Below are 12,111 nucleotides of genomic sequence, written 5' to 3' on the forward strand. Positions count from 1 at the left end.
GCCAGGGTCAGTCACCTGACAGCTCTGGGCAAGTGACATGGACGTTCTGCATAACCATGGCTCCCTTTAGATGGATACACTCAACACCTTACTGTTTGAAAAGTGGGCATTTTAGACAGCAAGTGGAGAATACCCTGCAGTCTGAAGTTAAAGGCAAAACTCCCACACGATCTTCTCCCTACTACTTGCTGCACGGAGCCGTGAACTCCCCCAGCTGTGATCAAGCTCCTGTGCAGCTCTTACGTTCGTAAGGTCCACCTGGTACAAATGACACCAGCAGATTCCTTTTAAGTATGGTTTCACTCTCTTTTCTTTCTCCGTAAGTTTACGGTCCACGGTCTAGAAATGATCAAAATTTGTGCTTTTAAACCCATTCCTGGCAAACCCTTCTCCAGGGGGTAAAGAACAGCACCTCAGGAATAGAAACTACAAAACCCATAAGTCCTTCACAAGCGATGCACTTCTAAAATGAGAAGGCGGTTCCTGAACGACAGTAAAGCAGCTCACAGGGTTAAAGGCCAATGTCTGCAAGGGAGAAGCTAACAGCGCACACTGTAGGCGCACACCAGTGCCCACCTCTGAGCTCCAGAACGAAACAACAAAGTAACGCAAGGACGAAAGGTCTGTCACAGCGCGGCGGCACAGTTCATTTGGTGAGAGTGCTGGTCACAGAGATCAGGGAAGCCCACGGCAGAGCAGAACCACACAGGCAGTTTCTTCCTGGCCACCACCGGACACCATGGTGGGAAGGCCTCGCACGGGGCCGCAGCCTTCGGAGAGCTCTCGGATACCCTGACTGCAGTCCGTTAAGAAATCACTTAGGGTTAGTTTAATAAACAAATGAACATTAAAAAATCTTCCAAAATCTTTCATTCAAATGTATTTTGCACTTTAGACAGTTCCGAAAGAGGGAGAATACAGTCTTTTGACACTTAACAGGGAAAGGCTTTATTGGCCTGATCTTCCTCACGAAAGTTTCAAGTTACCTAGAAGTCCTTAGAAGGTCAAAGAAGAGGAGAAAACATTTTAAGGGGCGGTGGGGGAAGCAGCAACTTGGCGACAATTCCTTGGTTGACTGTGTTCAGGCTTCTTTTTTCTCCAGTAAAATTTTGTGCAGCTCATCCGCGTCCTCGCTGGTTTTCACCCGGATCAACATGGTGGCAGGGGCACTGGCGTTCTTCTCGTCCAGCGGGGGGTTAGGGACACACACGATCAGGACGTTGTTCTTCCCTGTCCGCGTGCACGGCATGCTGGGTGTGACGAGGACGTTCAGCAGGATGTTGCCTGAATTCAACAGTAAAGAGTTCGGAACAGGCAAATGTCAAATGCTGAGGTGACTTATACTTAAGGGATCGAAACTAGGAATCACCAAGAACCGCACAGAAGTGAAGCTCCCTGCACTTCAGAAGGGTGGGCCACACCTGTGCCATGGGCCACAAGAACAAGGACAAGTGGTCAGCAACGAAACAACACCAGTCAGAGAGGCACAGCCCACTGACAAGTGATGTCCTGGTGGCATCTCAAATTAGTCGGCCGTAAGGGGGGGACGATTCCCCTCTGGCGGCTTCTGTACCACAGCCAGGTGGGTCTCGAAGGCCTGACCACACCTTAGAACCGAGACCCCTGCACGGCTCTCGGCTTGGAACGTAAGTGAAGGGCAGGACAGGGTGGGCAGCAGTGCGTTCATGACTGCTGCTGAATAGAAAGGGTCCTATGAATGGTTACTGCCCTTGGGTGATTGTCTCTATCTTGTCAGTCACATTTCCAATATAAAGGAAAATGAAAATCACTTTGGCTACTTTTTTGTTATAGTTTTAATACACCTACATTTTCTTATACAGTATTTTCATGGTACTCAAAACCAAGTCTATAATCAACAAATACAAGACACGTGTCCTGAATGATTTCTTGCATTACACACTTCAGTAAACTTAAAGATTCTAAGGAGCGACATCAGGGAGGTACGAGGCTTCACACACTATGGAACCAAGATGGTTTTTACCACCTCAGAGAAAGGTACTCACTCACCTAAGTTGGTATCGGCCCGCACTAAGAGCTGTGTCTTCTGATTTGCCGTAGGTTTTAAATGCAGGGTGCCCACACCCTTCTCTTTAAATTCATTATCTTTCTTGTAAAATAGTTTACACCTGTGAAGCAAAGCAACAGATACAATCAAGCCTTCAGCAAGAAGTCACAGTTTTCTAATAACCACTGATTACAGTTGGGCGAGGACATCTCTCTGGAGAGCTGAGGATAACTGTATGGAACCAGACGTGTTGGGTTTGGGCAAACCCGAGTTAAGAAAATATAGTTGGATATTCTAGAGTTCCTCTCCATTCTTTCAAACTGAATAGTGTGCATCCTGTAGAACTTTTTTTTTTTTTTTTTTGTTTCTGGGGGTCAAACTCGGGTCCTTGAGCTGGGAGACAGGCAGGAGAACCACTGAGCTGAATTCCTGACTGTCAAACTTTTGAGAACATTTTCTGAAACCATCTTTTCTAGTCAGCCCAAATCTCTGCCAGGCCCCTCGTATCTCCTGGTCCGCTCGTCCAGCCTGGGCTCCGGAGCTGGCCGGTTCTCTAAGGGTGGGAGGATGTGGCCAGACCTTCCGTCCCACATCTCCAACGCACTGCTTCTCCCCGGTCTCATCCTTTCATTCTCTTCGGGACTCCGTCAAGGTCTGAGCTCCTCCAGTGCTGCAATAAATCTGTGAGGCGTTCTTCAGGGGAGTCTCACTGCTAGAGCAGTGTTTTCCTAGCCTCCTGTATCCTACACATCCTTCAGGTTATCAATAAAACAGTATCACTGATCATTTCATTTCTTCTGATTAAAAGAAATGTCTTAAAGTCAGGGCCATTCTTTTGCCATCCATGTAACTAGAATTAAAAATAAGCAAAATTAACTGTTAGCCCCCTCAAAAGTTCTCAAAAGTTAAGTAACAAGGGAATTTCATGGGATGTGGTGATTTGTTAAGCGGGGAACTATGGGTTCATTACTCTAAATTTTTGTGTTGGAACAACATCCTGGAAAGCTTCTCAAGCAGCACAAACATCTTTACAAAAAGTAATCTCATTTAGTAGAAGAAGGCAATTCAAGTTTCTCAAAGAGACAGTTATTTAAAAACAAAACTCCCCACCTAAACAAGCAAGCTGCCCCCTAAACCAGAACAGTGGCTTCACAGCACAGGGGAGACAAGGTGTTCACACACACACCTTGACGGGGAGGGCTCACCCCGAGAAGAACTCTGGCTGTGAGGAAACCCACAGGGCAACAAGCTCTCTAGGAAGGAATCGGAGATGCCGTCAGGGGAAAGCGGAAGTAAAACCAAATCCAGACGGGATAATCTTTGGGGAGGGGGATGAGCAGGGAGGAGATGGGAAGATCATGCAAAGTTCGCCTCTAAACCACTTTCAGAGCAGAAAAGAGTTCAAGCCAGAGGGAAGGAAGCTCAGCAAACAACGGCCAGGACTGCTTTGTTTTAAAACAAACCAGCCGAGAATTCATCCCACCCAGCGGAGGCCCAGAGGAGGACAATCAAAGCCCACACCTCCCAGCCCGACTGCCGCGTACTTTTTGGAGTAGAAGGCATCTTCCTCCTTCACTTCCGTAACCACTACCTTGGGCGGCTCATCACTTTCTTCTTCATCTCCACCTTTTACAAGAACAACACAGTAAGTGTCAGATCAACAGCAGAAGCTGCCTATCTCTCGCCCACCCGTCAATCTGGAACAGTCCTCACAAGCCAATACAAAGACTGAAAACACGCTTCATTTTTTAGGGCAAGAGGTGGACACTGGGTTTTAATTATTTTGTTAAAAATAATCATTTTTTATTGTTGTTATGGGGATTGAACCCAGGGGCGTTCATTGAGCTATGTTCCCTGTCCTTGTTATTTTTTGAGACAGGATCTAAGTTGCTAAATTTCCCAGGTTGGGTTTGAATTTGCGATCCTCCTGCCTCAGCTTCCCAGGGTGCTAGGATTAGACATGTGTGTCACCATGCCCAAATAAGAATTATTTTTAATGGGAAACTACTTTCTTATTTTAAAATAACTTCCAATTTGTAGAAAGCCCTAAAACATCAAAAACAACAACAAAAAAAACTATGCTTATGACACTGACAAAAAAATAATCTGCCTACACTCAACTGTTTATATTCCAGTTACCCTCTGGAAAAATCAAACTCTCGGGAGCTTATGACACCCTCAGCTCCAAATGTCCCTTGATCATAATCATGCCCAGGAATAACCACACCAAGAATGGTCAAAGATGGGGAAATACAGTCTTTTTACAGGACAAACGTGTCGGAAAAAGCAGCAAAGCCAGATGTCAGTAACATTCGTGTTACTGACTGAATACCCTGGCTCCTTTCCAGGAAGGGCACCATGACTGAGCCGAAAGGGCTTTTGTTTCCCGCTGCAGAATCTGAGACACAGCTGAAACACACACCAAGCGGTCTTCTTTGAGAAGGGCAGTTGCAGAAAACACTAAATTAAAACACAACTCTGTGCAGGAAAATCTCAAAGGACTTAGTTTACAAGATTTAACTTGTGAGAAGGTCCGGCACGAAGCTCCAGAATCTTGGGGTTAGGCTCTCCAGGAGAGTCCAGGTACTTGTTCTTCATTCTAATGCACAGAACGTGATAATCAAGGCTGGCCTGGTGGCCCACACCTGTGATCCCAGCACTAGCAGGCTGAGGCAGACATGAGTCCTGTCTGGGACTTAATGAGTTACTGAGACCCTGTCTCAAAATGAAAAAATGTAAGAAAGGATTGGAGATATATTTCAGTAAGAAGGCCCTGGGTCCAATGCTCATTTCTGTTAAAAAAAAAAAGATCACCACGAGATAAGCAATAGGTGCTTCTGAGGGGCAGCCCGCACTGACTGACTGGGGCTGGACTCAATCTCATCATCACTGTGTCACCACAGCTGCTGTAGGATCAAGAAGAACTCCATTTGTCTTCCTAGGGAGGCAGAGAAGAACAAAAGGAGAGCCCCTATTCTTCCTCTGCCTGGGCCTTGCCAGAGGATATACTGACCACTGGGCCACACGGAACAGCGACGGGAATCCAGCCCCGGGTGGCAGGGCATCGCAGTGGCAAACTGGCAAGCGCAGCTGCCCCTGGCAGGGATCGCAGTGACGCTGAGAAGCGAACATTTAACCACTTACGTGTCCTCAAGGACACAGGTTCACACCTGAGCTGTGAGCAGTGTGAGGCCCAAGGGCCCCACCTGCGGCCTGAGTGTCACTCAGACACCAGCTCTGCCCCTCGGAAAGCGGGCATCTGGACCTGGAGGAGAACTGTGGCTATGAACAGTCCGCCTCTAATTTACAGCCAAAGTTTACCATGAGGTTTTATTTAGTCAAACCTACATATGAATCAACTCAATGGAGTCATAAACTCAGTAAATCAGTTTTCAAAAAAAAAAAGTTTCTAATTTGCTTCATTTTAATATGCAAAGCTATGGGTTTGGTATCTTTCAGTCATTGTGCTAGATCTTTTTTTTCCCCCAGCTTTAACTGAGTTTATTGGTACATTTTAGGGATACAGTACAGTTACATTCACTGTTGGGATCTTGTACCTCGACATGACAGGTCTTGGTTCTCATTTTTTCTTTCCCCTTGTCCCTGCCCTCCCTTCACCCCTCCTCCCCTGTGCCGGATGTCTTTATGTCCTTCATATATGCACAGATTTTTTTGTGGTTCCGGGCTTGAACAAGGGCATTAAAAATGCTAAGCCGGCATCCTACCACTGCGCACATCTTTGGTTCCACTTTATACTTCAATCCTTACAGCGACCCTACACACTGGATCCTCCCCTCTTTATGAGTAAGGACCGTCCAGCCTCCTGCAAGATGGCACATACAGGAATGATGGGAGTCACAAGGAGAATGCAGATCCACCCGAATCAAGTCTCTGCCTCCCCATGACAAGGTTTATACTCACCTTTGCATTCATTACTGCCACCTTCTGCTTGGCTCTCCAATGTTTTAGCAGGAAATGGTGAAGAAGCTGGTTTACTCTGGGTGACATCTCTGCCGAATAAATTGGAGTTTCCAGGGGAAAATGAAAATGCAGTCAGGGGACCAGAGCTCGTGGAACCCAAAACCGAGCCATCGATTTTCTTGCCGAAATTAAATGAGGCACTCGATACTCCTTGTGCCGGGTCCAGCTTCTTTTCAGATACAGCCTCTGTCTTCTTTTCAGAAGTGTCCTCGGTTTTGTTGCTATTAAACAAAAAAGTTGACTCTTGCTGTGCTTTTGTTGAACCAAACAGGGAAGGAGGCTGTGTTTCAACTATCATCCTGCTGGTTTCACTCTCAGAACTGCTGCTATTACAGTTCTTATTCTGCTGCCCAAGAGTCCCTAAGTATTTCTCGTAGTCTTTAAAGACAGGGGTGAGATCACAGATGGGGTTCGCATCCACGTGCTGCACTATCCAGTCCCGCACGGAGCAGTTCAAGGCGGCCAGCTGTTTGTAGTAAGCGTCCCCAAGGCAGGCCTGGCTGGAAGCGAGGCCGGAGGAGGAGGGCTGCTGGTCATCACCATTAGTTCTGGGATTTGGAATCTTTTTATCAACCAAGGCAGAAGGGCCATTTGCAGTCAAAGAACCTATAGAAAATGAAAATTTGAACTATTTATTTAGAAACTGATTTGATTAAACCATCCAAATTTTTATGCCACTCTATCTTCGTAGATTTTGCTTTTTTGTGTCCTATTTTTACTACAATTCAACAAGTATGTGCAAGAAGTTACATTGGTATTATCAGTTACGTGACGAATGTCATGCACTGTATGTCCACATTAAAACTCTGCATTTGAAAAACTAAATCTTCTCCTTCAAAAGGATGTTTATTTCAAACAAAACTGTCAGCATACGGGGTTAGTATAAAATTTAAATCCTCAAAGTTGTTCGGATGAGCATATATTAAAGTAGCTCACACATCAGAAGTGCTTAGTAAGGATCAAACAGTATGCGTAGAATAATTCGCTGAACACAGTCTAGTCAGTCAGGACTGTTTCTAAGATTTTCGATGCAAATCCCAAGAGCTCCTGACTAACGTCCTCAAAACAGGCTCAGGCGATCAATACATTCTGTTCAAACCTCACCCAGGAGGGCTCTCTGCCCAGAGACAAGTCATCAGAGGGCCTAGTGGGCAGTCGGTGGGGCCCAAAAAGCCCTTGGCGCACCAGTGAGGAATGGATGGGCAGGAGCCTTCACAGAGGATCTACGAAGCACTGTCTTTTTGCATTTCACTCTTAATTTTTTTTGCAGTCCTGGGGGTCTAACCCAGGACCTTGCACATGCTAGGCAAGCGCTGTATCACTGAGCTATATCTCAACCCCTTTAGGTCAAACTGAAGGTCACCCTCCCTTCATAGTCAGAGAGTGTGAGGCTCCAAAAGGTTAGGAACTTTGCCGAGGTCACAGAGCTGGGAACCAAACCTTGGGCTGCTTTGGCTCTAACACTAGTGCTCTACCTACCTGTAGGATCCATCCCTTCTGTGACTGTTTTTGTTCACCTAGTCCCAGACCAGGGTTAGTGTAAGGCAAACATCTCAGCAGTTAGTTTCACTGACTCTGCTTACCCAGAGGTGGCAGAGAGGGGCACTTACTCACCAAAGGTCGGCTTGGGCTCTGCTGCCACCCTGGCACTGGCAAAGGCAGGGGAGCTCGCTGTGCTGATGCCATTAGACAGTCCTTCCAGAGGCTTCCCTCCAGGCACACTGCCAAATCCAGAAAATCCTGCTCCTCCGGAAGGTGTGACCAGACCTTTAAATCCTTTAAAGGCACCTCCACTGTCAGACTGGAGCAGGAGGAAGAGCACACAAGTAAGCAAGTAAGTGGCAGCAAGGCACCCAGACTCCAGATGCAGCAGGAAAACTGCTGGCACCAGCAAAAGTAGGAAACAAGATGGAAGGCCTGAGCTAATTTTGAACTAGTTTTGTCCTCCAGAGCTGAGTTCCTGACACAGCCTGGAAAGACAGGTAAATATATATATTTTAAATGCTTTATGTAATATGCAAGATATACAGTGTAACAAAGACCAATGCCTCGTAGCAGCACAACCAAGAACATTCTCCACACAACGAACCCCGAACAAAAGACTGCTCATGTACCTTTCTAAAGACCATTTGCCCAAGGAAGTCTTGGGAATATCAAATTAGGTTAACTAAAAATACTTTACCATTGACCAAATTTCCTAAGAACTCTGTAGTTTTCAGGTTGCTCTCAGAGAAGATAACCATGTCTCAATCTTAGATTTTCTTTTTGCTGAGAAATCCAGGACAACCCTGTGTTTTCCTTTTCCTCGTTACTGCTTTAAACTGGGCTTCTTCTGCAAGATCTGCCTAGCAGGCCTTGGCTGGCTGTCCTAGCCTGCTCACAGCTCCTACCCAGGGTGCTCTGGAAATGTTTGGAATTCCATGAAATCTAAGACTCTCTCTGCCCCGGTGAACTTCTGGAGAAAGCATTCTCTGGCTCAATGCTTTGCTAGTTTGCTAGTCACAATGGTATAAACTTCTCTTTCACATAAAGTAGTGGCCACGCCACAGGGGCGATCCGCTTCTTATACCAAACATTCGGCAGAGTTCCCAATCTTAAGCCCTCATGTAAATGAAGTGTAAGCAGCATCTCTCCAAAGAGTGACTCGTGTGGCTGGGTCTGTCGGCCTGAACAGCACACTATTTTTCCCAAAACCACAAAAATTTCAATCACATCTATAGAATTTCAGATATTTACTGACACATTTGCCGATACATTTATGGCCATAAAAATCAGGCAAAGAATGAAAAATCTTTTATGTATTTTATATTTCATGCTCTAGATCTTATTTCCAACCACTGAACTTAAAAATGTACCAAACTGGCTCTGTTATTTTACTCCAATTCAGATGAGCTACACGAGCAGACCCGTGGGCCTTTCAGCCTGCTCTACATTTAGAGCACATGGTATCTGAGAGTCCTGCCCTCCTGCCCTTTATCCTTCTCTGTGGCTTGCACACAGAAAAATTACATGGTACTTATTTGTTTTCCTCCTCATTAAGCAGTTAAGTTCCACAAGGTGGATATTTTGTTGTTTTACTCAACCGTATCTGCAGCACCTGGCAGATCTGCTGAATGAATAAACAAGTCTGCCTTTCCGGGGGAAAGCCACATTTCTGCACACAGACAGAACATCTCATTTTCCTAGTGTACACGTTCTGACCGCAGCACGGTCACGCAAAACGGAATGCAGATTCCTGCGACCAGGCGTTTTTGCCCCTGCTCTTCCAGGCAGCTTCCCAACCTGCACACTCAGCAACGGGGCACACAGTAGGACAGACCGCCCTCCCTCGGCCTCTCTGTCCTCACTGGGGCCCCACGTGCACCACTCCTCACCCCTGCCACGTCTTGCAGAGGACTCTCTGGAATGGAGCACACGAACTCCAGATACAAATGCTCTAAGCCAAATCGTCTCCTCCTCAGTTAAGCTGCCCACAGCCCCCTCTTTGCTCCACACTAGTGATTGAACCCCAGTCTTTTTAAAGATGCTTCTGTCAGACATGGTGGTGCACAACTGTGATCCTAGTACTGGAGAAGCTGAGGCAGGAAGATTGCTGCAAGTTCAAGGCCAACCCGGGCTACACAGTAAGATCCTACTTTAAGATAGTCTTGCTAAGTCACTAAGTTGCCCAGCTGGGCTTGAACTTGTGATCCTTCTGCCTCAGCCTCCCAGGTGGCCACCTCACCAGCTTCTCCTCCCGTGTCTCAACTCCACACCCACACTCACCAGCTAGTCATCCATCGTAAGTAATAATGAAGTCAGACCAGGAAAAAAGCTGCATAAAAACCACAAACAAAACAAACCAGTGACATTTAAGATAGCTATGGTACCACACCATGGTCTGTAGTTCATTATTACAATGTAAAACATTACATACTTGAAGACCGCTAGGAGACATCTTAAAGTACTCTACACATACCATTTCCATTTGCCAATTTAAAGACATAAAAATCTGTGAGCAACAACTAATTTTAAGGGCCTGGGATTTAGCTCTGTGGTGCCGTCACCTGCACAAGGTCCTGAGTTCAATCCCCGGCACCAAACAAAATAAAACAACCCAAAAAACAAAAACAACTGATTTTTAAGAACATAAGTCCTGAGGTCTAGGTACGACTGAGAACCTCTGCCCCAACTCTCCCTCCCAAGATTCACTTGCTGTGTCTCTGCCTGGTTGTGGCCACCCAGGTAACCGGAAGTTCCACAAGAAAAGAGCTTTTCCATCTCCAGGAAGTGACGCAGAGAAGGGAGGGACAGAGCAGAGAAAGCTGTGTATCTCTTCCGAAAGTCACTGTGTTCTGCAGATGCACAAGGACCATGCCAACCACCTGAGAATCACGTGCTGTATGCCTGTTTCTACACTGCAAATGTGTGCTCCATGAACACAAATTTATTTTGTGATTTAAATTACATCCTCTTAACACACAACCTCACTTATGAGATGCTTTCAGTAACTGATTCACCATGGTAACCCAACCCTTGTTAAAGTTTACTGTTTCCTGAGAGCCCTTACACTTTTACACATTTTCAGACTGAAAGACCTAAACTTTGACAATGTAATCAATCTTTTTCACTGATTCTCAGTGAGAATCGATACCATCCTTTCTATTTGAAAAAGGGAATACAACAGTTCTTCTTGATTTAAAAAAACCGTGAAAACTGCACAATATGTGACTGAGTACTGAAACCATTACCCAGCATGTTCAAAGCAGCGTGTCCAGGTCACACGCAAAGCCTGGGGTGTATCTGGGGATCAGTTCTTTTTGGGATAGGGGGGCAGTACTGGGGACCGAACCCACCATTTCGCACTGAGCCATATCCTCAGCCTTATTTTGACACATGGTCTTACAAAGTTGTCCAGGTGGAAGAGGAACTTGTGATCCTCCTGCCTCAGCCTCCCATTGTGCTGGGATCACACACATGTGCCACTGTGCCCAGCTGGAAGAGTTCTTAAATATGGGGTGTCTGCTGAATACTTACATGACTTCAGTTTAAGAGTTAGAACTCACGTGTCATCCTTCCGGGCAACGGAATGAAGCATCTTCACATAGTAAACTAAGGTACTAAAAAGATAATGGACACCCGTAATGCTCCTAGTGTAGTGGGCTTTTCCTCTATCCCAGAAATAGAAAAGGTTCTGGAAATAGATTTCCCTGTGATACCACTTGTTCCTTCTGCATTGCTATACTTCTTTTTCCTCTCCATATTGTCACTCAACTTGAATTCGTTCATGGTTACCTTATTTTTTTCAAGGGGATAAACTCTCTTTACAGCACCGACTTCTTATTTATTACTTTCTTCTACTATCTCCCATGATCTACCCAAGGAGTAATTGTTTCTAAAAAGCCATTTGTTGCTATGATTGCTCCCAGAGGTGAAAACGCTCTGTAACTCAGGAATCAAATTGGTATTTCATACCAAAAGCTGAAAGAAAGCACTCACTTCAAATCCAACATTTCTACGCTTGGCTTTCTTTATGGCTCTGTTCTTCAGAACTTCCTCGCTGGCCACTGAGAACGTCCCCAGCTGCAGGACACAAATTCAACAGTGGAGAGGTTAGGCCGGACAGCAGATGAAACGCAAACAGAAGCTAGCACAGATAGCTCGTGTGTGATGGCTTCAGAGCAGTGTCAGCACAGGAGCATAAGTGACAGCTCACAGCTACTATCTGCAGACTCTTATTGATTCCAATGCTACTTAGGCAAATTGCGCATCTTCCAGAATCTATAAGCAAGGCATCAAATCTCAATCCAGTGAGAGGAGTGCACACACTCAGGTTCTGAAAAGACTGAGACCACCAAACTGGTGAAAAATATTCACCAGCAATTTTTCAAATATTTTGGATCAATATTCTAAGATTTTACTAATGAAGTATAGAGAAAAATTTCAGTTTTAACAAATACAAACTATCATCAAAAAGCTGGATGATGCCAGGCGTGGTGGCGCACGCCTGTAATCTCAGCACTTGGGAGGCTGAGGCAGGAGGATCGCTGTGAGTTCGAGACCAGCCTGGGGGGCACAGTGAGTTCCAGGTCAGTCTCAACTACATAGTGAGACCCTGACTCAAA

The 12,111-nt window shown here is 45.8% G+C and overlaps 1 protein-coding gene across 1 annotated transcript in view; it reads right to left on the bottom strand.

The window, feature by feature from the left end:
- The window catches only part of Nup50 (nucleoporin 50), a 17,053-nt gene continuing 4,942 nt past the window's right edge, over positions 1 to 12,111 (bottom strand). The window contains exons 3-8 of the mRNA XM_033766179.1: positions 11,486 to 11,569; positions 7,622 to 7,808; positions 5,948 to 6,613; positions 3,571 to 3,652; positions 2,029 to 2,147; positions 1 to 1,284 (exon numbers count right to left, since the gene is read on the bottom strand). Coding sequence (XP_033622070.1) covers positions 1,082 to 1,284; positions 2,029 to 2,147; positions 3,571 to 3,652; positions 5,948 to 6,613; positions 7,622 to 7,808; positions 11,486 to 11,569 — 1,341 coding nt within the window. The 3' untranslated portion in view covers positions 1 to 1,081. The remainder of the gene's footprint in view (positions 1,285 to 2,028; positions 2,148 to 3,570; positions 3,653 to 5,947; positions 6,614 to 7,621; positions 7,809 to 11,485; positions 11,570 to 12,111) is intronic.

This window comes from Fukomys damarensis, unplaced genomic scaffold (genome assembly GCF_012274545.1).
Source record: "Fukomys damarensis isolate Sample0158 unplaced genomic scaffold, DMR_v1.0_HiC HiC_scaffold_19, whole genome shotgun sequence".
In the NCBI taxonomy this organism is placed as follows: Eukaryota; Metazoa; Chordata; class Mammalia; order Rodentia; family Bathyergidae; genus Fukomys; species Fukomys damarensis.